The sequence below is a fragment of the Rhinopithecus roxellana genome, chromosome 6, assembly GCF_007565055.1.
Source record: "Rhinopithecus roxellana isolate Shanxi Qingling chromosome 6, ASM756505v1, whole genome shotgun sequence".
NCBI lineage: Eukaryota > Metazoa > Chordata > Mammalia > Primates > Cercopithecidae > Rhinopithecus > Rhinopithecus roxellana.
The window spans coordinates 104,400,848-104,428,286 of record NC_044554.1 but is presented as its reverse complement, the minus strand read 5'-3'; the positions used below and the strand labels follow the sequence as shown (position 1 = coordinate 104,428,286).

General features: G+C 51.2%; 1 protein-coding gene across 4 annotated transcripts in view; it reads right to left on the bottom strand.

Moving 5' to 3' along the window:
• Positions 1–9,087: 9,087 nt before the first annotated feature.
• DNAAF5 (dynein axonemal assembly factor 5) overlaps positions 9,088–27,439 on the bottom strand; it is a 54,883-nt gene continuing 36,531 nt past the window's right edge. For 2 of the 4 annotated variants that reach the window (XR_004057955.1, XM_030932415.1), the window contains 5 exons: positions 23,371–23,518; positions 21,219–21,369; positions 20,205–20,361; positions 15,162–15,353; positions 9,088–10,022 (listed from right to left, as the gene is read on the bottom strand). Coding sequence is in view for 3 of the 4 variants with exons in the window: in XM_030932415.1 (XP_030788275.1) it covers positions 9,886–10,022; positions 15,162–15,353; positions 20,205–20,361; positions 21,219–21,369; positions 23,371–23,518 (785 nt within the window). In the remaining variant the exon portion in view is untranslated. Of the gene's footprint in view, positions 10,023–15,161; positions 15,354–19,428; positions 19,713–20,204; positions 20,362–21,218; positions 21,370–23,370; positions 23,519–24,354; positions 25,132–27,439 lie in introns of those variants that run through there. The other 2 variants (XM_030932416.1, XM_030932417.1) reach the window with 2 other exon arrangements.

Genomic DNA, 27,439 nt, shown 5'->3' with positions numbered 1-27,439 from the left:
ATACTGTGTTCCGTGGTGGTTGTGCTAATTTACGTTCCCACTAACAGAGTTCCCTTCCCTCCGCATCCTTGCCAATGTGTTATTTTTTGTCTTTCAAATATAGCCATTCTGACTGGGGTAAGATAGTATCTCGTGGTTTTAATTTGAGTTTCTCTGGTGATTAGTGATGTTGAGCATTATTTATATACCTTTTGGCCATTTGTATGCCTTCCTTTTATTATTATTATTATTATCATTTTTTTTTTTTTTTTTTTGAGACGGAGTCTCGCTCTCTTCCCCAGGCTGGAGTGCAGTGGTGCGATCTTGGCTCACTGCAACCTCCGCCTCCTGGGTTCACATCATTCACCTGCCTCAGCCTCCCAAGTAGCTGGGACTACAGGCACCCGCCACCACGCCTGGCTAACTTTTGTATTTTTTAGTAGAGACAGGGGTTTCACCGTGTTAGCCTGGATGGTCTTGGTCTCCTGACCTTGTGGTCCGCCCGCCTTGGCCTCCCAAAGTGCTGGGATTACAGGCGTGAGCCATTGCGCCTGGCCTGCATGCCTTCTTTTGAAAAATGTCTTTTCATATCCTTTGCCCACTTTGCCCCTCTTGGGTTCAAGCGATCCTCTTGCCTCAGCCTCCCAAGTGGCTGGGACTACAGGTGTGGACCACCACGCCCGGCTAATTTTTGTATTTGTAGTAGAGACTGGGTTTCACTATGTTGGCCAGGCTGGTCTCGAACTCCTGACCTCAGGTGATCCACCCTTCAAGGCCTCCTGAAGTGCTGGGATTATAGGAGTGAGCCACTGTGCCTGGCCCTTTGCCCACTTCTGAATGGGATTATTTGTGGTGTCTGCTGGTGGTTGTTGAGTTGAGTAGATTCTGGATATTAGTTACCTGTGGGATGAATAGTTTGCAAATATTTTCTACCATTCCACAGGATGTAACGTTCATTCTGTTGATTATTTCTTTTGCTGTGCAGGAGCTTTTTAGTTTAATGAAGTCCCATTTGTCTATTTTTGTTTTTGCTGTGTGTGTTTTTGAGGTCTTAGCCATACATTCTTTGCCTGGACCAGTGTCCACAAGAGTTTTCCCCGAGGTTTTCTTCCAGTATTTTTTATAGTTTCGGGTCTTACATTTAAGTCTTTAGTTCCTCTGGAGTTGATTTTTGTATCTAGTGAGAGACAGGGGTCCGGTTTAATTCTTCTGCATACAGACATCCAATTTTCCCAGCACCATTTACTGAGAAGGATGTTCATTTCCGAAAGAATGTTTTTGTTGGCTTTGTTAAAGATCAGTTGGCCGTAAACATGTGGTTTTATTTCTGGGTCTGTATTCTGTTCTGTCGATACATGTGTCTATCTTTAGACCAGTACCGTGCTGTTTTGGTTACTATAGCCTGGTTATATAATTTGAGGTCAGATAACGTGATGCTTCCAGCTTTGTTCTTTTTTGCTCTTCATTCTTTTCACTCTGGCTATTTGTGCTCTTTTTGGATTTCATGAATTTCGGGACTTTTTTTTCTAATTCTGTGAAAAATGACATTGGTATCTGACAGATTCCATTGAATATGCAAATTACTCTGGGCAGTTTGTTTTGTTCTGTTGTGTTTTGTTTAAGAGACAGGGCCTTGTTCTGTCACCCAGGCTGTGGTGCAGTGGCACAATCACTGCAGCTTCAAACCCCTGAGCTCAAGCGATCCTCCTGCCTCAGCCTCCTGACTAGCTGAGACTACAGGAGCATGCGAAAGTGCCTGGCTAATTAAAAAAAAAGTTTTTTAGAGACGATGTCTTGCTGTGTTGCCCAGGCTAGTCTCAAACTCCTAGGCTCAAGTCATCCTTCTGCCTCAGCCTCTCAGGTATCTGGGATTACAGGCACAAGGCACCGTGCCCAGCCAATATGGACATTTTAACACTATTAATTCTTCTAATCCGTGAGCATGGGATGTTTTTCCTTTGTTTGTGTCATCCACAATTTCTTTCATTAGTGTGTTGGGTGCTTTTCCTCTTTTTTTTTTTTTTTTTTTTGAAACGGAGTCTTGCTCTGTCGCCCGGGCTGGAGTGCAGTGGCCAGATCCCAGCTCACTGCAAGCTCCGCCTCCCGGGTTTATGCCATTCTCCTGCCTCAGCCTCCGGAGTAGCTGGGACTACAGGCGCCCGCCACCTCGCCCGGCTAGTTTTTTGTATTTTTAGTAGAGACGGGATTTCACCGTGTTAGCCAGGATGGTCTCGATCTCCTGATCTCGTGATCCGCCCGTCTCGGCCTCCCAAAGTGCTGGGATTACAGGCTTGAGCCACTGCACCCGGCCGGGTGCTTTTCCTCTTACAGATCTTTCACCTCCTTAGGTAAACTAACTCCTTGGTATTTTATTTTATTTTATTTTTATTTTATTATTTTTTTGAGATAAAGTCTTGCTCTGTCGCTCAGGCTGGAGTGCAGTGGCGCAATCTCAGCTCACTGCAAGCTCTGCCTCCCGGATTCACGCCATTCTCCTGCCTCAGCCTCCTGAGTAGCTGGGACTACAGGCGCCCGCCACCACGCCCGGCTAATTTTTTTTTTTTTTTGTAATTTTTAGTAGAGACGGGGTTTCACCGTGTCAGCCAGGATGGTCTTGATCTCCTGACCTCATGATCCTCCCACTTCGGCCTCCCAAAGTGCTGGGATTCCAGGCATGAGCCACTGCGCCCAGCTGGTATTTTATTTTTTTGTAGCTATTATAAGTGGGATTGCCTTGATTTCTTTCTCAGCTACGTTGATTTTGTATTCTGCAGCTTAACTGCAATCATCACGTCTAACAGCTTTTGGTGAAAGGTTTTCTAGATATATGATCATATCATCAGCAAATGGGGATAATTTGACTTCTTTTCCAATTTAGATATCTTTTATTTTTTCTCTTGCCTGATTGCTCTGGCTAGGATGAAAGATTTATCTTTAGAGAAAATTTAACTGAAGTTCTCAGGCTGGTGAGGAGGCACCTGGTAGTGGCAAGTCAAATGTTCAGTAAAAGGGACACCGCCCAGTCTGCTCTTGCCTGGAGGAGAGGCTCCAAGAGCACTCAGGCTGAGCCTGTGTCTTCCACGCTCAGCCAGGTGATGGTTTTTGAAGTTTGATGTTTTTCATTATAAAAAACTCATGCAGAATTCACACATACACAAGTAGAGAGAATAATATAATAAATATAAAGAGCCTCCATATAGTCATCGATTCAGTGATTTAAAAAGGACTGTAGGCTGGGCACAGCGGCTCATGCCTGTCCTCCCAGCACTTTGGGAGGCTGAGGTAGGAGGATCTTTTCAGCTACAGAGTTCGAGACCAGTCTGGGCAACATAGTGAGAACTTGTCTCTACTAAAAATAAAAAATTAGCTGGCTGTGGTGGCGCGTCTGTAGTCCCAGTGACTCTGGAGGCTGAGGCGGGAGGATCGCTTGAGCTCGGGAGGTTGGGGCTGCAGTGAGCTATGGTGGCTCCACTGCCCTCCAGTCTGGGTGATAGAGTGAGACCCTGTCTAAAACAGAAAAAAAAAGTACTGTAGAACAGCTTTGCCTGTTCTTGAGTTCCATATAAATTATATGAGATGCAGTCTTTTTTCACTGGCCTGGTATCTGTGAGAGCTGTCTCCGTTGCAGTGTGCCCCGTCATTTGATTGCGGAATCATATTCTGTTGCATGGATAGACTGCAGTTTGTTTATACATATTCGTTATTGTCGATGGACATTTGGGTTTTTTCCAATTTGGGGCTAGAATAAAGCTGCTATGAGCACTTGGTTACAAGTCTCTGCATTTTTCTTTCTCAATAAGACAACTTTTGTTTGTTTGCTTTGAGATGGGGTCTTGTTCTGTTACCCAGGCAGGAGTGCAATGATGCCATCATGTCTCACCACAGCCTCCACTTCCAGGTCAAGCAATCCTCCTGCCTCAGCCTCCCAACGTGTTGCGATTACAGGCATGGGCCACCACACCCCGCCCAAGACGACTTTCTGATAAAGCTTTGGCTTTGACATCCTGAACACCCTTCCCTGGGACAGGGGTTCGCGATACAGAAGAAACAAGTGTCCTGACTTGTGAGCGGAGAACAGCATCAGGTGTCAGTGAGGCTTCGATTATAGGTTAGTCTCAGCTGAGTTGTTTTTGACTGGGTGATAAATACGTGCACTAAAAGTAAATTCCACGGTAATGAGAGGAGTAAATTCCATGGTACCAAGAGGTAAACACTGGACTCCCACTCCACTCCCTGAGGCACTCAGGTCCATTCTCTAGAGGCCTCACTGTTTAACTGGTTTCTTCTGTCCCCTCCAGAAGTTTTTTATGCATATAACCAAAATAGGCAGCTCCCTTCCGCTTCCTTGTACGGATGGGGCATTTGATTCACAAGGTTGTGCTCCTTGTTTTTTTTTTTTTTTGACAGAGTCTCACTTTGTCACCCAGGCTGGAATGCAGTGGCGAGATCTCAGCTTACCACAACCTCTGCCTCCCGGGTTCAAGCGATTCTCCTGCCTCAGCCTCCCAAGTAGCTGGGATTACAGGTGTGCACCACCACACCCAGCTGATTTTTGTATTTTTAGTAGAAACAGGGTTTCACTATGTTGGCCAGGCTGGTCTCGAACTGCTGACCTTGTGATCCACCTGCCTTGGCTTCACAAAGTGCTGGGATTACAGGCGTGAGTCACCACGCCTGGCCTGTGCTCCTTGTTTTTTTAAAATTAACAATGTGTTTTGGCGGTCATCCCATACTGATATAGAAGGCTATCTTTGGCTACAAAAAGGTGAGTGTTTTCTTCAACCAACCAACTCCCACACTCGAGTAACCTCAGCTCTTCGTTTAGGTCACAGAAAGGGGATTACAAAGGGAAGTAGAAGTTGCCTTTGAATCACAGTGTAGGTAAGAACAAATAGATGAGTTATTTTTATTTATTTTTTTGAGATGGAGTCTCACTCTGTTACCCAGGCTGGAGTGTAGTGGGGTGATCTCAGCTCACTGTAACAGCCATCTTCTGGGTTCAAGCAATTCTCTCACCTGAGCTTACTGAGTAGCTGCGATACAGGTGCCCACCACCACGCCTGGCTAATTTTTGTATTTTTAGTATAGATGTGGTTTCACTATCTTGGCCAGGCTGGTCTTGAACTCCTGACCTCAAGTGATCCACCAGCCTCGGCTTCCCAAAGTGCTGAGATTATAGGCAATGAGCCACTGCGCCTGGCCTATGACAACAGCTTTTTGTTTGTTTGTTTGTTTGAGATAGGGTCTTGCACGATCGCCCAGGTTGGAGTGCAGTGGTGTGATCATACCTCACTGCAGCCTCAACCTCCCAGGCCCAGGAGATCCTCCCACCTCTGCCTCCCTACTAGCTGGGATTACAGGTATGCACCAACATGCCTGCTTCGTTTTTTTTTCTTTTCTTTTCTTGTAGAGACAGGGTCTCCTTATGATCCCCAAGCTGGACTCAAGCGACCCTCTGACGTCGGCCTCCCAAGGTGCTGGGATTACAGGCAGAGCCACTGTGCCTGGCAACAACAGCTTTTTGAGATTCAGGAACTGAAGTCTTTGTGTCCTTGGGTTAGGCAAAGATTTCTTAGATACAATACCAAAAGCACAATCCATTAAAAAAGAAATTGATATATTAGACTTCATTCAAAATAAAAAGCTTATCTTCTTCAAAAGACGTTGTTAAAAGAATGAGGCCGGGCGCGGTGGCTCAAGCCTGTAATCCCAGCACTTTGCGAGGCCGAGACGGGCGGATCACGAGGTCAGGAGATCAAGACCATCCTGGCTAACATGGTGAAACCCCGTCTCTACTAAAAATACAAAAAAAAAAAAAAAAAAGAAAACTAGCCGGGCGAGGTGGCAGGCGCCTGTAGTCCCAGCTACTTGGGAGGCTGAGGCAGGAGAATGGCGTGAACCCGGGAGGCGGAGCTCCAGCCTGGGTGACAGAGCCAGACTCCGTCTCAAAAAAAAAAAAAAAAAAGAATGAAAAAACAAGCTATAGAATGAGAGAAAATATTTGAAAAGCATATATGTGTATATATATACACACACACACATATATAATAAAGGACTTGTACCAGAATATATGAAGAATGCTCAATATTCAGCAAGAACACAACCCAGTTGTGTCTAAATGGGCAAGATATTTATATTAGTCCATTCTCACATTGCCATAAAGAACTAATTGAGACTGGCTTGCTTACGAAGAAAAGAGGTTTAATTGACTCACAATTCTGCATGGGTGGGGAGGCCTCAGGAAACTTCCAATCATGGCAGAAGGTGAAGGGGAAGCAGGCACATCTTAACATGGCGACAGGAGAGAGAGGACAAAGGAGGAGGTGCTACACACTTTTAAACAACCAGATCTCATAAGAACTCACTATTACGAGAATAGCAAGGGGGAAATCCAGCCCCATGATCCAATCACCTCCCACCAGGTCCCTCCCCCAACACTGGGAGTTACAGTTCAACATGAGACTTGGGTGGGGACACTGAGCGAAACCATGCCAATATTTAAAAAGACTCTTGGCCGGGCGCGGTGGCTCAAGCCTGTAATCCCAGCACTTTGGGAGGCCGAGACGGGCGGATCACGAGGTCAGGAGATCGAGACCATCCTGGCTAATACGGTGAAACCCCGTCTCTACTAAAAATACAAAAACTAGCCGGGCGAGGTGGCGGGCGCCTGTAGTCCCAGCTACTCGGGAGGCTGAGGCAGGAGAATGGCGTAAACCCGGGAGGCGGAGCTTGCAGTGAGCTGAGATCCGGCCACTGCACTCCAGCCCGGGTGACAGAGCAAGACTCCACCTCAAAAAAAAAAAAAAAAAAAAGAATGGATTATTACGCAGCAGCAAAAAGGAATGAACTCTTGATGGACACCACAACCTGGATGGACCTCAAAACTGCTGAGTGAAAGCAGCAAGACAAAAAAAAGTACATATTGTATTAATCCATTCATGTATGATTTATATGATTTACAAATTTATTTTTTTTTTTTGAGACAAGGTCTCACTCCCCTTGCCCAGGCTAGAGTGCAGTGGTGTAATCTTGCGTCACTACGGCTTCGATTTCTCAGGCTCGGGTGATTCTCCCATCTCAGACTCCTGAGTAGCTAAGACTACAGGTGTGCACCACCATGCCCAACTCATTTTTAAAATTTTTTTTGTAGAGACCGGGTTTCCTAGTGTTGCCCAGGCTAGTCTTGAATTCCTGGCCAATTCCTTGGCCTCCCAAAGTGCTGGGATTACAGGTGTGAGCCACCACCACACCCGGCCCATTTTAAAAAAATTTTGGTAGTGGCCAGGCGCAGTGGCTCATGCCTGTAATCCCAGCACTCTGGGAGGCCGAGGCGGGCAGATCACGAGGTCAGGAGATCGAGACCATCCTGGCTAACATGGTGAAACCCCGTCTCTACTAAAATACAAAAAATTAGCCGGGCGTGGCGGCAGGCGCCTGTAGTCCCAGCTACTTGGAGGCTGCGGCAGGACAATGGCGTGAACCCGGTAGGCGGAGCTTGCAGTGAGCCGAGATCGCGCCACTGCACTCCAGCCTGGGCGACAAAGCGAGACTCCGTCTCAAAAAAAAAAAAAAAAATTTTTGGTAGAGACAGGGTCTCCCTATGTTCCCCAGGCTGGTCTTGAACTCCTGGGCTCAAGTGATCCTCCCCACTCAGCGTTCTAAAGTGCTGGATTTTATAGACGTGAGCCACCGCACCTGGCCTATAAAAATTTCAAAGAATTAAGTGGAGAGGGACGTAATGCCTCTTGGGTGTCTGTGAACCCTTGTAGGCTCGGTTTCCATCTTTCTCTGAACACACGCACCTGTGGACGTGCCGGGTCCCTGGGAGCTCCCTTTACAGATGTGTAGAGATGGATCAGCGAGTGCTGATGTCTCTTCCTATGCTGTGGCCCCAGCATGCAGGGCGAGGGACGGCCCAGGGGTTGATGCACCTGCGTCCGAGGGGTCGAGGGGCCCCCTCACACGTGTGTTCTCTCAGGCAAGCTCCCTGCCATTCATTTCTGGTTCTCGTGACAAAGACGACGGAGGCTTATGCTGGATGGGAGCTGCATGGTGCACAGGTGGGGGACCTCCCAGTCCACAGCCTCAGAATCACCCGCAGGGCCGACAGCGGCCCACCCGTCTCTGCCTCAGTAGGTCTGGCCTGAGGCCCTGAAATGTGCATTTCTAACAAGCTTCCAGGTGAGGCTGCTGCCACTGGCTCCGTTGCCACTGAGGACCACCAACCCAGGGGCTCTCAAGGGCCCTTCAAGGACATGGCACGCGCCACCGAGGTCAAAGGGCACACAAGGAAGAGGTGGGGGACCACCCCTGAGGGCCCCTGAATCCCTGTGGCCACCAGTTACAGAAGCTGGCGCAGGGGGCCGGGCGCGGTGGCTCAAGCCTATAATCCCAGCACTTTGGGAGGCTGAGACGGGCGGATCACGAGGTCAGGAGATCGAGGCCATCCTGGCGAACATGGTGAAACCCCGTCTCTACTAAAAAATACAAAAAACTAGCTGGGCGAGGTGGCGGGCGCCTGTAGTCCCAGCTACTCGGGAGGCTGAGGCAGGAGAATGGTGTAAACCCGGGAGGCGGAGCTTGCAGTGAGCTGAGATCCGGCCACTGCACTCCAGCCTGGGTGACAGAGTGAGACTCTGTCTCAAAAAAAAAAAAAAAAAAAAAAAAAAAGAAGCTGGCGCAGGGAGCAGGCCTGATGGCGCAACTCTGAAGGGGACCAGAGGGCAGCGAGGGTGTCTAGGGAAGGGATGGGAGTTCATGGGGCAGGCTCAGCCACACATGCTGACCTCCCAACCCAGACACTCCAGCTATCCCCAAGGCTGACCTCCCCCGACCAACCCAGACAACCCCAAAGGTTGACCTCCCCGCACCCTGACACCCTCCAAGGCTGGCCTGCCCCTACCCTGACGCCCCAGCCCCTCTCCAGGTGAGTCCTATGGGGCCCTCCTTACCGGGGTGTCGCCTTAATGTGTTGGGAGCTCCTGCCCCCTGGTGTCCAGAGGGGGCACTAGGACACCCCTCAGAGGAACCCTAGAATTCTAGAGGCTGGGATCCCTGCCTGACATGTCGGTTAGTTACCAACCCACAAAGTCAGGCATACACAATTATAACAAATATTTTTAATTAAATTTTCAAACATGAAAGTATAAATGTTAATATTTGTTGAAAAATAGACACAGCATTTCCCCCTTGTGTGAACACAATGGCTTACGGTAACAATACCCACTTACAATGAGATCTTTTAGGCACTTGGGTGTAGAATGTGCGAGAGGGAAATACGATTTTACTTTCTTGCTACCTATAGGGGCAACCAAAATTAGATCTGATGAAATATTCTGTTTTCAACACTTTTAGCATTACTGACTTAAAATATATGGCGACTGGATATATAACCTTTAAAATCCCAGTATATTTAAAACGAGAAATTCGTGAAGTTCTTAAGATTCCAAATTCCTTTTAGTCTGTTCACGGGGATATTAAATTTCGGGAGACAGAACCCAAAAAGAGATTTCATTTCTTTATAATCACTTTGGCTTTTTTCTTTTTTGTTAAATAGGTAAAAACTTCTTGGTGGGCATCTAAGCAGGATGGAACTGATGATCCACGCACCCAGCTGCGCATGTGAGGCATAAAAACTAAGATGATGAGCAGCTGTGATTTACTTTTAATTTCACATCAGCTGTAGACGTTTGGCAGACCGCTCGCTGAACGGAACAAATCACATAAAATGCAGAATCCACTCAGAAGCTGTTATTTCAGGGGAAGAGCGGGCAGGTGTCCCGAGGAGTACGTTCTTGCTGTCACAGTCTCACTGCTGGCACAGAGGTACCTTGTTTATGCGATTTAAAGACCATAAACTCCGGGTCAGGTGGGGATGTGGGTGTGCTGTGGCTCGTGCTGGCGTGGTCACTGCGTGGCTGGCACGGCCTGCACATGCTGCAGGAGCTGCTCGCAGTAGGTGGCCGAGCGGTGCTTGTGGATGACGGCCTCTGTCTCCCTCACCAGGAGATCTGGGAACAGCCCACTGCCCTCTTTGAGGACCTCTGTAAAACAGCAAAACACTGTGAACATGCCAGAAATAAACATGAAACCAATCTTACATCTCGTGCAAATCGGCTTCGTATTAAAGTCCAGGCATCTGTAAAAGCATTTTCAAATGACCTGACATTGTGGGGTGGGTACACAGTAGTCACAATGTGGATACGAATGACCCTGCTGGATGGGTGCCCAGCAGTCATAACGCGGATACGAGCGACCTGACGCTGCTGGCCACATGCACGGCAGTCATAACGTGGATACGAGCGACCTGACACTCTGGACGAGTGGACAGCAGTCAAAACATGGATACGAATGACCTGAGTCACGACGTGGAGACAAGTGACCTGACGTTGCACGGTGGTCACTACATGAATATGAGGGGCCTGATGCTGCTGGGTGGGTGCACGGCAGTCACAACGTGGATACAAAGAACTTAAAATCGCCTCCTGACAGTTGTTGGTAGACCATGAAATGATGTCCTGCACTCTTCAGGTGGCATTTTTGGCCTCAGAAACAGGTCTCGCGGGAGCAAATAAACAGGCTCGGAAAAATAGATGACTTTCTTATCCAATTTGCTGATGCCAATTCACCTGCTGCAGTGACTGCAAACCTCCCACGGGCCAGGCACCACGGACACAGCCGGAAGCGAGCCCACGCTTATGGAGGGTTCATCACGAAGCAGTGGCCGATGATGAAAACCAGGAAGGCAGATGTGTTGGGGCTCATGGTAGTGGGTGTGATGGGGGCAGTGGGAGCAGCAGGGGTGAGGGCCAGCAGGGGTCGGGCATGTCTAGCTGAGGCAGGAAAGGGATGGGGAGGTTGCTGCACTGGGTGGGGAGCCTATCAGATTCTGCTAGGAGTCTAGGAGAGGGTCCAGGAAGACCCCAAGGTCTCTGCCTTCAGTCTTGAGGACAGATGGCCACTGAGCCACTGAAGGTGGGGGGAACTGGCAGGCAGAGTCCGGAAGGGGGGTAGCAGCCCAGGATCCAGCACTACGCAGCTGCACTCATGTGTGGAGCTGAGGGCAGGGTGGTGTGGAGGATGGCGTGGAGCGTGGTCTGGAGGCCAGGAGAAGAGCTCTGAGGGAGCAGTGCAGACACAGCAGAAGAGCAGTGAGGAGGCCCACATGGGCGAAGGAAAGACCAGGAGGCTGAGCAGGAGCATCCCGCAGCAGTGGAGGGCGTGTGGCCAGCTGTGCCTGGTGCTGCTCAGAGGTGCAGGCAGGTGGATGGCTGCGGATGCCTGCCCCGGGCCCTGGGCCTCGAGAAGGGGTAGGGTGGGCTGCTTCCAGGGAGCCTGCTGCCAGGCGGATGCACGGTGGGGGAGGTGGGGGGTGGTGTCCAGGGTATCTGTGGTTCGTTTTTTTAAAGATAGGAGAAAGAATGGCTTGAACCACGCAGTGGGGAAGGGAGATGCCCTGTGCAGTCCTGAGGTGGTGAGAGGGCCGGGGCTGCAGGCTGAGCTGGTGTACAGGCACACTTGTCTTCTTGGTCTAGAGCAAGGTCCTGAAGGCGGGTGAGGCTGAGGCTGAGGGTGGGGGAAGCTCAGAACTCGGGCTGATGGTGCACAGTGCAAGGCAGGAGAGCCAGGAGGGAGTAGGCAGTGCTGGGATTTGCCAGGGAGTGTGGGGATCTGGGAGTGTGGGGTGGATCTGGCAGGACGGGCTGTCCCAGTGAGGCCTGCACATGGGCTGCTGTCGTCCTTTTCAAAAATTTCCAATCCGACTCCAATTTGCAGTTTCTTTCCATGACCCGCAGCAGGGGCTCCGCCACGGGTTCATGGGCTCTGGGGCTCCCTCAGTGGTTGACAACCTGATTCCATGACTTAAGGCAGGGGCTCCCAATATGCGCTCCAAGGCCCTCGGGGTCCCCAGGACCCTTCAGGGGGAGTCAAAGCCAGGTTCGTGGTCACAGGCAGAGCACGCCTGGCCTGCCTGTCACCGTGCTCACACCTGCGCGGGTGCGGAAGCAGCTGAGGCCTGCACCCCCCCGCCACACTCGCCCTCACGCACACGGCTTCCACCCGCGAGTGGGCACCAGGTGCCCCACTTCACACTGAGGAACAGGGTCGTGCAGCCGAGCTGCTTTTCCTAGGAAGAATGGCGGACGGACGGGCAGTGCACCCACGCTAGCTGTGCGGACACGGGATCCGTCAGAGCACGGCGGGAGTCCCTCACTCCCACAACCGACAGGGTTTGTGGCCGAGGATACAAGTCAAGCTTTCACACAAAAAATCAGAATTATCCAAAGCTTGTCCCTGCCGCCACACGGCTAGACTCTTCTGAGACTGGTGCCGACTCAGTAGAGTTTCTGACGTTGCATAACAAGACGCAGTCACGCCATGAAGATCCGAGTTTCTGAGGCCGCAGAACTGAACGTGCCCATGCCATGAAGGTCTGAGTTTCTGATGGGAGGTAGCCACGCCAGAAAATGGGAAGTGGCCACAGGAAGATCGACATCGCGTAACGGGACGTGGCCACGCCAGGAAGATCCAACACTGCGTAGCGGGACGTAGCCACGCCAGGAAACGGGAAGTGGCCAAACCAGGAAAATCCAGCATCGCGTAACAGGACGTAGCCACGCCCTGGAAGATCCGACATCACGTAACGGGACGTGGCCACGCCAGGAAGATCGACAACGCCTAACAGGACGTAGCCACGCCAGGAAGATCCGACATTGCGTAACGGGACGTAGCCATTCCAGGAAACGGGAAGTGGCCACACCAGGGAGATCCGACATCGCGTAAAGGGACGTGGCCACGCCCAGAAGATCCGACATTGCGTAACGGGGCGTAGCCACGCCAGGAAACGGAAGTGGCCACATCAGGAAGATCTGACATAGCGTAAGGGGACGTGGCCACGCCCGGAAGATCGACATCGCGTAACGGGAGGTGGCCACGCCAGGAAATGGGACGCGGCCGCAAGGTCCACGTAGTATTTTCCAAATACGTCAAAAGGCAAAGCCAGCACACTCAGGCCCAAAGGTTCCTCACAGCAAAGGGAACAATGAGCGGAGTGAAGGGGCAGCCTGCGGGTACGGGATGGGAGACCGCATCTGCGAACTGCCACCTGACAAGGATTAATCACTGGAATATATGAGGAGCTCAGGCTCAACAGGAGAAAATCTAATAATCCAATTAAAAATGGGTGAAAGACCTGAATAGACATTTCTCATAAGTTAGCATGGAAATGACAAACAGGCATCTGAAAAGGTGCCAACACCACTGCTCCTCAGAGAAACGCAGAGAAAAACTACAGGGAGACATCCTCTCACCCCAGTTAAAATGGCTTTTTTTTTTTTTTTTTTTTTGAGACGGAGTCTCGCTCTGTCGCCCAGGCTGGAGTGCAGTGGCCGGATCTCAGCTCACTGCAAGCTCCGCCTCCCGGGTTTACGCCATTCTCCTGCCTCAGCCTCCCGAGTAGCTGGGACTACAGGCGCCCGCCACCTCGCCCGGCTAGCTTTTTGTATTTTTTAGTAGAGACGGGGTTTCACCGTGTTAGCCAGGATGGTCTCGATCTCCTGACCTCGTGATCCGCCCGTCTCGGCCTCCCAAAGTGCTGGGATTACAGGCTTGAGCCACCGCGCCCGGCCTAAAATGGCTTCTATCCAAAAGACAGGCAGAAACAAGACCTGGCGAGGATGTGGAGAACAGGGAACCCTCTCGCGCTGTTGGTGGGAATGTAAATTAGTATTGCTATGGAGAACAGTCTGGAGGGCCCTCAAAAAACTAAAAATAGAGCCCCATACGGTCCAGCAATCCCACTCCTGGGCATGTACCCAAAAGAGAGGAAATCAGCCTACGGAGGGAGACCTGCACGCGCATGCTGACTGCCCCACTTCCCCGCAGCCAAGGTTTGGAAGCAGCTGGGCTGTCCACAGACAGATGAATGAAGGAAGACGTGGCGCACACACAGTGGAATATTATTCAGCCATAAAAGAAATGAGATCCAGTCACTGGAACAACAGGGAGGGAAGTGGAGGGTGCTATGTTAACTGAAATAAGTCAGGCATAGAAGGACAAATTCCGTACCTTCTCATTTGTGGGAGCTAAAAATAAAAGTAATTGAACTCATGGAGATAGAGCAGAAGGATGGTTCCCAGAGGCTCGGAAGGGGAATGGGGCCAGGGGAGAGGTGGGAATGGTTAATGGGTACAAAAACAGAATGAGTAAGAGCTAGTATTTTATAGCACAACAGGGTGACTATGGTCAACGATAATTTATCACACATTTAAACATAACGAAAAGTATCATTGAATTATTTGTAACACAAAGGGTGTTTGAAGTGATGGGGACCCCATTTCCCCCATGTGATTGCACACACTGCACGCCTGTATCACAGTACCACACATGCCTTATAGACACCTGTGTACCCACAAAAATTAAAAACACAAATTTTATTTTAAAAAAAGCAAAGTCATTATATTCACCACCACAAAGAAAACAAAACAAAACAAAACAAAAAAGTAAAAAAAAAAAAAGCAAATCATTACATTCCAAGTGCGAGATGGACCAGCGGATTTTAACACACTGAGCGTGGAAGGCTCTGTGGTGTGGCCTCAGGGCCCGAGCTGAGTGACCTTCAAGGGGCGGTCCATGTCGCTGTTGGCGTGGTATCGAATAAGGCTCATGCCTATCTGAAAAGGCCACTAAAATATTCTTCTGTTGTCCAACTACACCTGAAGCCACAGGCGAGGTTAGCTTATTTTCCACGTATTTCAACCAGAGCCATACACATCATGACTGACTGTATGGAAGATGCGAAAGTTCATTGTCTTCCATCAAGCTACACGTTTAAGACATTTGCAAAAATTGTTCTTGCAGATGACTTTGTTTCGGAAAATACTTTTCAAAAACACAAGTCATCTGTGTCGATATATACTGGACTTACCTTGTTATTTTAAACAATTAACAAATATTCTAGAATGCTTTCAATTTTGATTTCTGTTAGAGGAAATGTCAGCGGTTATCACCACAAAGACAGCTGCTCTCAGGGGTTGCCAAGAACTCAAGAGTGTGCCAGGCTGGAGCTGAGGCCCCTCCTGTGCCCCAGGGCCCTGTGGCCGGTCACACGGCTCAGCTACAGAGGCCCGTGGCAGGTGCTGAAAGCACGCATCAGAACGAAGGCCAAGCCATCAGAGTCTCACCTAAAATCGCATCCTGGATGGCCCTCTCTGGATCGTCAAGGTGAACCAGCAGCTCTCGGTACAGGTACTGGACACTGCTCTGATAGTAGGACTTTCCGTCAGCACCCTTGACACACTGCAGCCAGGTGACCAAAGTGGAGGCGGCTGCCATCCTCACGTCGTTGGAAACGTCGTCTAGGCGTTTTAAGAGTTCTGGAAGGAGAGAGTGAGGTGTTTGAGTCTAGAGCAGACATTTCACGTCTAAACGTTCACAAAGGCGTTTAGTTCGCACTCCCGTGAGGCACATGCCCTGGGGTCCTAGGAAACCCATACCTCACTGGAAACTCCGTGCATCTCGAGCCACATGCAAGGTGCTCCTGGCGCCCTGGGACCCCTGAACCCCAGCCAACAGAGCGGAGGCGGCCCAGGCCCTGCTGTGGCCCCTGCAATAACCTGCCCTGTGGGCGCAGCAGACCCAAGCCCCGCTGTAGCTGTAGCTATAGCTGTGTGCTCACCTGGCCTCCACCTCCTCGCAGCTGTGTGCTCACCTGGCCTCCACCTCCTGCTCCCAGATGCTCAGATCCCTGAGCTGGCCGCCCTCCCCAGCTCCGACCCTGCCCTCCCACCAGAGCTGAGGACTCACTGACAGACAACCCCCTACTGTGGTCAGTTTTCTGCTGCTGAAAAGAGGAGGATGATCCTTCCTGATGGGTAGAAACTTATGAAATTAATGGATAAAATTTTTATCAAATTTATGCTTTTTTCACATCATCTTAAAAAAATCTCTGGCACCCCCTTCTGTGCATCATTCGGAGATTTGCAGACGAACGAGTCGCAAAACCATCCGGAGGCCCATCTTCCTGACGCCGGGAGGGGCAGCTGCCTGCGCCTGGCACAAGGCCCATCTTCCCGCTGCAAACGTGAGGGTGGGCTGGGTCTCTGCTGCTTTTGCAATGCGGAGGGCATGATCCACCCTCAGCAAGTGGTTCCTGCGTAACGAAAGGCATGAAAAACATCCAAAGTTCAGGCCGTCGCACCAAGCCAGGCTTTGAGACAAGTGGGACCCAGCGGGTTAACTCCTGGGAGATGCCCAGGTGCTTCCCTGAGGGTGCTGGGCCCTGAGGGTGCTGGGCCTTCCAGCCACCAAACACAGGCACCAAGGAGGAAGCTGTGGACAGCATCCAGGCATCACGGTGCTAAACCCTGAAGCAGCCCTGCACAGCGAGTATGCTCACTGCACAGGTGGCTGCCCTCGCTGCACAGCGGGTGATCTCACTGCACGGCGGGTGATCTAGCTGCAGGGCAGGTGTCCTCGCTGCAGGGCAGGTGATCTCGCTGCAGGGCGGGTGATCTAGCTGCACGGCAGGTGCCCTCGCTGCACGTGTCTCAGGAGGAAGGACAGAGTCAGATGATCAACTCACCCAAGGTTGGCCCACTAGCAAACGTCTATGGGCACGGACAGGATCCTCAAGGCCTCCTGCTGGCACAGCCGACTGTGGAATTGCAGAGTGGCATTGGCTACTGTGTTTTTACGATGGTCACTCCTGGACGGCCTGCAGGTCCACTTTTGTACCAGTTTAGGGTTCCTTTCATGCATGACTAAGCCAGGCAGAATCAGCTCACACTGGCCTGTCTGCTGTTCGCGTTTGTGTCTGCCTGTTCTGGGAGGCCTGGTTGCCTGTGCTCCCAACTCAGGACATCCTTCCCTTCCCCGCCAAGGAGGCCATGATTCGTCTAATACTTCACCCTGGGAAGCCCAGAGCTGGCACTAATGGGCAAGGAGCCTCTCAAGGAACATTCTGTAGTGAGAATAACCACACAGGAGGCTGCGGCCCAGATGCCCAAACGCACTGGGCCAAACGGCCCAGATGCCCAGACACCCAAATGCGTGCAGCCTTTCTGCTGGCTCCTGTTTTAAAAAGTGAGTGAACTCCCAACAAATCGCACGGGTTGAACTTGTTCCAGAGTCAGTGGGAACAGGATGTTTATTACTACAAGAATAAAAACAGAAAAGCAAAGGTGAAAGAATGAGCGAGAAAGGCACCCGGACCTCAGGGTTCAGCAGGAGGCAGTTTCTCTGCCCAGCGCCGTATATACTGTGAATCTGAAAATTCACGTCTGTCTCCAGTTCTGGAAGATTCTGAGGCACCATCTCTCCTCCATTCTCTTCTCCTGGGATTCAGAAAAGCCCGGGAGCCTCTCAGCCCAGTCAGTGCCCCTCTCCAGTCCGTGTCCTCCGCCTGCTCCAGGCCCTGCACCCCTCTCCGTCCCGTGATCTCAGGGAACTCCACATTCCTGGCTTTCACTTCACTAACTCTGTTTTCAGCCACATTCAGTCTAGAGTTGACCCAAAGCACACAGTGTGAAGTTCTGATGTCTCCGTTCATTTCCAGGAATCAGTAAGAAGCATCTTTTAAAAACTGCTAAACATTTCTGGCATAAACACACAAAGTATAGATAATCACACAAAGCAGAGATAATCAGGAAAGCCGGAGTGGCTGCTTCCCGCCCACCCCAACCCCCTTCCTCCCTCGCTGGGTAACTCCTTTCCTGAAAGTAGCGCCAGCACGCCATCCCGTGTTGCTCTGGACTTCCCAGTGATCGTTCCCGTTTCCGTCTGTTCTTTATTCCTGCTTGTCTTCTTGTTTCTCAACTTGTTTTTTAGTAGATGTTACTCTTTTAGCTTTCTGAGGATCTTAAACACGCTTCACAAAAGGTAATTTTGAGGTGGTTCTATTATTAGCGCTTCCTTCCCGGGCTGGGTGCGAGGCCGCCCTTAGCGCCGGGTCTCCGGTGTTCTGAGGCAGCGGTCCCCAACTTTTTTGGCACCAGGGCCTGGTTTCATGGAAGACAATTTTCCATGGACCGGGGGTGGGATGGTTTCGGGATGATTCATGTATGTTATGTTTATTGTACACGTTATTTCTATGATGACTACATTGTAACATAATGAGATAATTCTACAACTCATCATCATGCAGAATCAGTGGGAGCCTGAGCTTGTTTTCTTGCAACTAGACAGTCCCATCTGGGGACAATGGGAAACAGTGACAGATTATCAGGCATTAGAGTTTCATAAGGATCGTCAACCTCGGTCCCTCACATGCACAGTCCACAATAGGATTTGGGCTCCTATGAGAATCTAATGCCGCCGTTGATCTGACGGGAGGCAGAGCTCGGGTGGTAACGTGAGCAATGGGGAGCAGCTGTAAACACAGATGAAGCTTCACTCGCCCACTTCTCACCTCCTGCTGTGCAGCCTGGTTCCTAACAGGACCCGGACATGTACTGGCCCATGGCCTGGGTGGTGGGGACCCTGTCCTGAGGGGTTTGTGTGCAGGCTGCCCTGACTGAGGGGCTCTCCCAATTCATGACTCTGTTCAGTGCTGCTGCTTTTCGGGAGCTTTGAGTCGATCACCCCATTCCCCTCCCCAGCGCTCTCTCCTGGGGTTGGTCTGGGGTTTGGGCTCCAGGAGGCGGTGACACTGAGGCTGTGCCCCTGGCCCCACCGGGCTGCAGGGTGGCCTGGCCCTGTCTTCCCACAGGCAGCTCCAGCCACCCCACCCTGAGGGCACTGCTTAGGGGGACCCTGCAACCCTTAAAGACTCCACTCTCGGCCACGTGGAAGCTGAGCCTTGTCACCCCCACCCAGTGCTAGTTTGGAGACCTCTGCCTTGCTTCTTGCTATGCCATTTAATTTGTGGTATTTCATGTCATTGCTGTTTGTTCTCATAGTACCAACTTGAACAGAAGTCAGAGAAGCATTTTCTACTTTTTTTTTTTTTTTTTGAGATGGAGTCTCGCTCTGTCACCCAGGATGGAGTGCAGTGATGCGATCTCAGCTCACTGCAACCTCTGCTTCCTGAGTTCAAGTGATTATCCTGCCTCAGCCTCCCAAGTAGCTGGGACTACAGGCGCCTGCCACCACGTCCAGCTAATATTTTATTTTTAGTAGAGATGGGGTTTCACCATTTTGGCCAGGATGGTTTCGAACTCCCGACCTCGTGATCTGCCTGCCTCATCCTCCCAAAGTGCTGAGATTACAGGCGTGAGCTACCACGCCCAGCCACATTTTCTATTGTTTTCTATAAAACAAACCACTGTCAAACTTAAATATAGTAATCTCTTGATATCTGTGGAGTTTGGTTCCAGGAATCCACTCCCTCCAGGATACCAAAATCCTCAAATGCTCAAGTCTCTGATAAAATCCTCAAATGCTCAAGTCTCTGATAAAAAAAAGGCATAGTATTTGCACACAACCCACATACATCTTCCTGCACACCTTCAATCATCTCTAGATTATGTTTAATGCCAAATACAATGTTCCTACACTCCTTCAGGTGGGTTCAATGTTGTTTTAATGCCGAATGCAACGTCCACGCAACGCTTCCTTCACGCGGGTTCAACGTTGTTTTAATGCCGAATGCAGCGTCCACGCAACGCTTCCTCCACGCGGGTTCAACGCTGTTTTAATGCCGAATGCAGCGTCCACGCAACGCTTCCTCCACGCAGGTTCAACGTTGTACTCGGTGCTCAACACACTCAAGCTTTGCTTTTTGGAATTGTGGAATTCTGCCCCCCAATACATACATATTTATATATGCAAATACACATACAAATTTGTGTTTGTATGTAAATGTACAAACATGTATATATATAGCCATATATATCTCTTTCTCTCACTCTTTATATATATACACACACGCACACACATATATCTACTTTTAAAGACACGGTCTTGGTCTGTTGCCCAGGCTGGGCTCAAGCGATCCTTCTGCCTCAGCTTCCCGAGTAGCTGGGACTACAGGTGTGTGCCACCAGTCCTGGCTAATTTTTAAATTTTTTGTTGAGATGGGGTCTCACTATGTTGCCCAGGCTGCTCTCAAATTCCTGGGCTCAAGCAATCCTCCTGCCTAAAGTGCTGGAATTACAGGTGTGAGCCACTGCACCCTGCCCCAGATACTTTTGATCCGAGGTTGGCTGACTCCATGGATGCAAACGGAACCCAGGGATACGGAGGGCCGACTGTATCTACATAGGCTGTGAACAACAGAAATGTCCTACCAGGATAAATCTTGATGAGTTTCTCTGGATCCGTCATGCTGCCCGAGGTTTTTAAGAACGTGTTGATAATACGGCACGAAATCAGTCGTGTCATCTGCGAATCCTCCTCCAGGGTGGTCAGGACCTGAGGCATCAGTGTTTCCTGCACGTCCTGTATCTGCAATCGGTAAACACACACGACGTGACTCACATCTGTCCTGGGGGATGGGCTCACCATCCGTGCACTCCTGCCTGGAAGGACTTATGGGACTTGAAAGCTTTACCTAAGAAGTACGCTTGAATCTCGATTGTAAAATTTAGATTTTGAGCAATTTTTAACTTGCTTACTTGATTTTTAAAAAATACGTACACTGTTTACAACTCCTGGGTGAGGCACTAACGCTGTACCAGGGTAATGGCTCGCCTGGACCCCACTGATGTGGGGCTTTCAGCTGGAGCACCAACCGCACCACCCTGTGTGCACCAGGAGGTGGCGCTCACGTCACGCGGGCCCAGGGGCAGCACCTTCCCGCTGGGCGGTGACCAGGACGGGGGGCGGGCACCAGCGTCTGTTTTCTGACGCCTGGTCCCAGCGGGAAGTATTCATAGAAAAGACGTGGAAATTCATCACAGGCATTGAAAAAAAAAAAAAAAAAAAAAAAAAAAAGAAAAGACGTGGAAAGCCCCGGCCTGTCCTCTAGCCTGGATCCTGGGATTCAACTCCTGGTCTTATAGCCAGCATTGGGCCGCAAACCCGAGAAACCCCACGCTCATCCACGGCAGCGAAACCCGCAGCACACGGGGTTGGCTGGGCCCACGGCCTGGCTCCTGCTCTCGCCTGCTGTCTGAACCGCAGCCCCGCTGCTGGCTCCCACCCTTCTGCGGCCAGTGTGGGGAGAGCCTCCTGGGATAGAGGCCCCAGGTGGAGATGGAGGGGCTGCCTCCCCAAGTTCCTGCTATGGGAGTCCTGCCGGGCGCCGGGAAGCCTGTGCAGTCCCCGGCCACTGTCCACCGAGCACGCAGGGAGCCCCGTACCTGCTTTGCCGACAGGACCTCGCTGCTGGTGAGCGCCCAGAGGCAGGACACGGCAGCCGTGCGGTTGGCCGCGGCTGTCCTCCCCGCGTGCCACTGCAGATTAGGGGCCAGGATGTCCTTTGTCACTGTCTCGAGGTAGCTGGGAAACTGCCTGGAACCGGAGCAGAGAAGGCAGATGAGGAGGCTGGACAGGCACTCGGAAGGAACGTTTCAGTCTGGGGATGAATGGGGCTGAGGGGGAGCCAAACAGGAAAACGAACTCGACCCTAAAACATGAGGCCCCTCCTCCTCTCAGGAGCTGCTTCTCACTGTGAAGTGGGAGGTTCCTGCAGACCCAACCCCACCCGGGAGACTGCGGTGCCTGTGCAGCTGGCCTCCCCTGCGGCCAGAGAAAGAGAGCCAGAGGCCCTGGGCCGAGGGTGCACTTTTAGCCTCTCCCACTCCTAGCTCCAAAAGGAGGCTTGAGTGGCGCCTGGGCAAGGGCAGCACGGTGGTGTTGGCAGCACCCAGTGAGCCCCTTCCCCAGAAAAAGGCGGTCTTTCCAGCCACATAACTCTCCGTCCAGCAAGGACAGTCGCTGTGGCTTCAGAGAGGCAGGATGGGAGGGCCACAGGTGCGGAGGCAGGAGGATCACGAGGTCAGGAGATCAAGACCATCTTGGCTAACACGGTGAAACCCCGTCTCTACTAAAAATATAAAAAATTAGCTGGGCGTGATGGTGGACGCCTATAGTCCCAGCTACTGGGGAGGCTGAGGCAGGAGAATGGCGTGAACCCGGGAAGCGGAGCTTGCAGTGAGCCGAGATTGCCCCACTGCACTCCAGCCTGGGCGACAGAGCGAGACTCCGTCTCAAAAAATAAATAAATAAATGAATAAATAAAAACCAAACGGATTAAAAAAATCTTTCCTGCCTATTAAAATAGCTAATAAGTTCACTAAAATCACTGCCATCTGAACACTTTACTTCTCCTGACACCAACCGCCTTCCACAAGACGCTGTTAGTGCACTTTCTTTGGGAACTCAGCCCGGATGTGGAAGCTGTGCTCCGCAGAGTTAACTGCTCCTGGGCAGAACCTGCCCCACGGTTCCTCCCAAAATACAGGCGGGTGTGAGTTCCAGAGGGAAGGGCCTGGACCGTGCTGTGTTATCTGCATGGTATCTGCACAAATATCAGCCTGCAAGCTGGACGGCTGTCACGGCTCTGTTTATATCTTTCTGTGGTCTGTTCTAAACCCTTAAGTTTTTGAAGACAAGCAGGAAACAAAATTTCCTGCAGTACGACAGGCGGGCTGAGGGCCGAGAGCAGAGATGAGGGTCATGAAGGAGAAAAGTCTGAACGCCGGATTCTTTCCACGTGAGGCTCCGGTGCGTGAACTGCTTTCCGGTTTGACGTCCTTTGCTGCTGGGGCGCGTCCCGGTGCTGATGCAGCCAGATGCAGCTGCACCGGTGGGGGTGAGACCCAACTGACAGCACATTTTGCTCATAACAAAGTAAGCGGCAGGGCTCTAAGAGCTGCCTCAGCAGCAGCACCCGGGCAGGGCCTCTTCCTCCACTGCCCCTCCCAGCGCTTCTGGGGGGCACCCGTGCTTCTGGCCCTTACTTCAAAGCCGTACAACTGGAGGCCCTAGGCCCTTGGTGTCTTACTGTCACCTAAAAGTTCTTTTAGATAATAGAGAGGTATTTCTACCACTTTGACCATCAGTAGCAATTCAATCAATTCTTTGTTAGGTTTGAAAAGTGCCTGAAGGCTTTTAAAACAGAGGACAGCTAATACATAAGCCATTAATAGTTAATGTTCCCTAACACTTTTTCATTCACTGGAATTTTAATGGCCACACAGAGATGACTTTGACTTAGTGTTTCTCTGTGCATTCCCTGCTGAGAGCCTGTGTTTACCCAGTGAGGATGGACAAACTGCTCCTGGGCCAGTGAAGCTCAGGGGTCACTGCATACGCCCACCTTAGACTGGGTGTGGGGAACCCCCTGCCCAGAGCGCTGTCCGGGAGGTGGTTAGGAAACTGGCCCACCTTAGACTCAGAGTGGAGGAGGGAGGTGGAACCCCCTTTTTCAGCGAGCTGTTGGGGAGGGAGATGGGGACCCCTGGCCCAGGCCCCAGCTGGGGGCCGTGCAGAGGCAGAGCCCAGACCTACCCCTGGGAGTCGATGGTGTCTGTGGCTCTGAGCAGCACAGTGGACAGGATGGAGAACAGCTTCAGGCGCATCTGCGGGTCTCGGGAGGGCTGCAGACAGGCCCTGAGCGTGGGCATGACGTGTGGCAGGGCTTCTCCTAGGGCAGGGCCTGCAAGACACAGCACAGGCTCCTGTGCATGGCCCTCGGGAGACGGGAGGCGGCCCCATCCAGCACAGGCCCAGGCACGGGTGCTCCCACATGTGAGAGGACACTATCGGCCACCACCTCCCCCTTTCTCTTTCTGAATCAGTGAGGTGATTATCACAGAAAAGCAGCAGTCGTGCTTTTCCATATGGAAACCTTCTATGTGGCCAGGCGCGGTGGCTCACGCCTATAATCCCAGTCCTTTGGGAGGCCAAGGAGGGAGGATCACCTGAGGTCCAGAGTTCGAGACCAGCCTGGTCAACAGGGTGAAACCCCATCTCCACTAAAAATACAAAAATTACCCTAGCATGGTGGTGTGTACCTGTAGTCCCGCCTACTTGGGAGGCTGAGGCAGGAGAATCACCTGAACCTGGGAGGCAGAGGTTGCAGTGAGCCGAGATCGTACCACTGCGCTCCAGCCTGGGCGACAAAGTGAGACTCTGTCTCAAAAACAAAAACAAAAAACCAAACCTGGGCGTGGTGGCTCATGCCTGTAATCCCAGCACTTTGGGTAGCCGAGACGGTGGACCACCTGAGGCCAGGAGTTCGAGACCAGCCTGACCAACATGGAGAAAACCCCATCTCTACTAAAAATACAAAATTAGCTGGGCGTGGTGGCGGGCGCCTGTAATCCCAGCTGCTCGGGAGGCTGAGGCAGGAGAACTGCTTGAACCTGCGAGGTGGAGGTTGTGGTGAGCTGAGATCGCACTATTGCACTCCAGTGTGGGAAACAAGAGCAAAACTCTGTCTCAAAAACAAAACAAAACAACCTTCTATTTTTCTTAAACTTTTCTAAATTTTTTGAAAAATTAAAGTCAAGCAATAGTTGAAGTAACAACCAAAATTAATTGTTCTAGTGAAGGAAGTTGTTTAATATCTGCCCCTCAGCATTGCAGCCGTCACCCCGTCCACGCTCAGGGCCAACCTCCTGCACCCTGGCTGCTTGCCAGTGGGTGTGAGGTACGGGCGCCTGCACTGTGGATCCTACATGCCAGGGGTTCCCCACTGCAGTAGGGCCACCCCGCCTCCCTGTAAGTCTCCAGGAATCACAGGGCAAGGACAGCCCCGAGGATCCCTGTAGCATCTCCTGCCAGGCTCAGTCTGCAGGCCCAGGAGCTGAAGGCTCAGGGTGGGGACTGGGTTGGGGCCACAGAGGGAAGCGCTCTGGCCCAGGGCCAGTGTAGAGGGAGCATCCGCTGGTTTATCCAAGCGTCTGTGTGTCACCCTGAGCCGTTGCCGGGGACCCTGTGATGTGAGCCTTCTTCCTGGCGCCGGCGGTCATCAGAGCAGGCTGCTCGGTAGTGGCCTGAGACCCCCGCCTGCCCTTGCCACACGGAGACACGATGTACTCGCTGCTCTGGCTCAAAGTCAGGCCTTGCTCAGGCCTCGCGGTGGGACCAGCTGGTGTCTTGGAGAGCTTCCTCACACAGCCAGGCAGGCGGGGTTGCCTTGAAGCCGCTGGGATGCCTGACTCGAGCCTCCCAGGGCAGGAGTCTTGGGCCAAGTGCCGCCCTGCCACGAGAACCACGCTGCTTCTGACCCAGTTTCTGACTGTTTCACCGTCTTTACATCTTAAACTAGAAAGAAGACAGAGTTTCTGGCTTAAATACAGAAGGAAAACAGCCGAATGTCCACAGGGCACATCCAACTCCCGGGATGGGAGGTAAGAGGGGCGCTGAGGGGTGGGCCACTTGCTGTCAAGAGTGTTCAAACCTGATGCCCGGGGCCACGTGTCTTGCCTTCTCAGCATGAGCGCTCCTGCTCACAGCACGGACACTTCCGCCCGGGCCACGTGTCTACCTTCCCAGCAGTAATGGTCCTGCTGGTGGACACTTCCGCCCAGGCCACGTGTCCACCCTCCCAGCACGCACGGACACTTCCGCCCAGACCACGTGTCTGCCCTCCCAGCGTGAGCTCCTGCTCGCAGCAGGGACACTTCTGCACTGGCTTTACTTTCCCTCCATATCACACCACGCCTGTCTTCCCATTTTGCTGTAAAGGCTTAGGATAATTGTTCTTAATGGTTGCCAGAGCATTTCCTCTATGGAAATACCATTATGTATTTAGCTTTGTATGAGGTAGTGGGGTCACTTCCAATCTCTGCTATTAAATTATAAATTATGCCCGATGCCTATTTTTGGGTGCATAGCTTTTTCCATAATTAGAATTATTTCCTTAGGGAGGATAGATTCTCACGAATATGATTGCTGGATGAAAGGAGTGAAGACGTTGGCAATTCCAGATGCGCAATGTCTCGCTGTTTTCCAAACATTGGCAATTTCAGATGCGCGCCGTCCGACGGCTTTCCAGAAGCACCTTGGCGCTCCCAGCTCAGCCACCCTGGGCAGAAGCTGTTTATTTCACTTAATTGGATAAATGAAACAATGGAGCCCTACAGTCTTTAATTCATATCTCCTCATGACTAGAAGGGCTGGTTGGTTCCCACTCTATTTGGTTATTAGTTGTATTAACTCTTTTTTATAAAATCTGGATATTTTGCCTGTTTGTTTGGGAGTTAATGGTTTTTGATTTTTGGAATCATGGTCTCACTCTGCTGTCCGGGCTGGAGTGCAGTGGTACAGTCACAGCTCCCTGAAGCCTCAACTCCTGGGCTCACGTGAGCCTCCTGCCTCAGCCTCCATCATCAGAGCAGGCTGCTCAGTTGTGGACTCAGAGTGCTGGGATTACAGGTGTGGCTACCATGCCCAACTCTTAATGCTTTTATTCTCATTTTTTCTTTTTGAGACGGAGTCTCGCTCTGCCCCCCAGGCTGGAGTGCAGTGGTGCGATCTCAGCTCACTGCAAGTTCCGCCTCCCGGGTTCACGCCATTCTCCTGCCTCAGCCTCCTGAGTAGCTGGGACTACAGGCGCCCACCACCACGCCCAGCTAATTTTTTTTTTTTTTTGTATTTTTAGTAGAGACGGGGTTTCACCGTGGTCTCGATCTCCTGACCTTGTGATCCGCCCGCCTCAGCCTCCCAAAGTGCTGGGATTACAGGTGTGAGCCACCACGCTCAGCCTTTATTCTCATTTTGTGTCAGCTTTATGTAACAAAGATTTCACACTGTCATTCTTACTGCAAATACTTTCCTAAGTCTGTGTTCCTTTTATTTGGGTTCAAATGTAGTCAAACCAACGTCTTTGCAGTTCCCCCGTCCTCTCAAAGTTTAGAAAGTTATCCCTTTCTGGCCGGGCGTGGTGGCTCAAGCCTGTAATCCCAGCACTTTGGGAGGCCGAGACGGGTGGATCACGAGGTCAGGAGATCGAGACCATCCTGGCTAACACGGTGAAACCCCAGCTCTACTAAAAAATACAAAAAAAAACTAGCCGGGCGAGGTGGTGGGCGCCTGCAGTCCCAGCTACTCGGGAGGCTGAGGCAGGAGAATGGCGTAAACCCGGGAGGCGGAGCTTGCAGTGAGCTGAGATCCGGCCACTGCACTCCAGCCTGGGCGACAGAGCGAGACTCCGTCTCAAAGAAAAAAAAAAAAAAGAAAGTTATCCCTTTCTGTATGTTTAAAATAATTAAAATTTAAAAGTTATCTTCCCATAGAACTTTTGTAAATGAGAAATTTAAAAATTTCTCCTATTAAAAAAATTGTTTTAATCCTTGTCTTCTGTTTATTACAAGAGTGCATGCTCATTAGAGAAAACTTAGAAAAACAGAAAAAAATTAAGAAGAAAACAAAAATCATCTGTACTCCCAAGGACGCGATGTTGGAAATATTATATTTGAGGTTGTGCCCCCGATTCCCGAGAGCACCTCACATGTGTGCGCTCAGGTGGGGCTCAGAGAAAATAATCATTGGGAAATACAGTTTTAAACCGGGCATAGTGGCTCACGCCTGTAATCCCAGCACTTTGGGAGGCTGAGGTGGGAAGACTGTT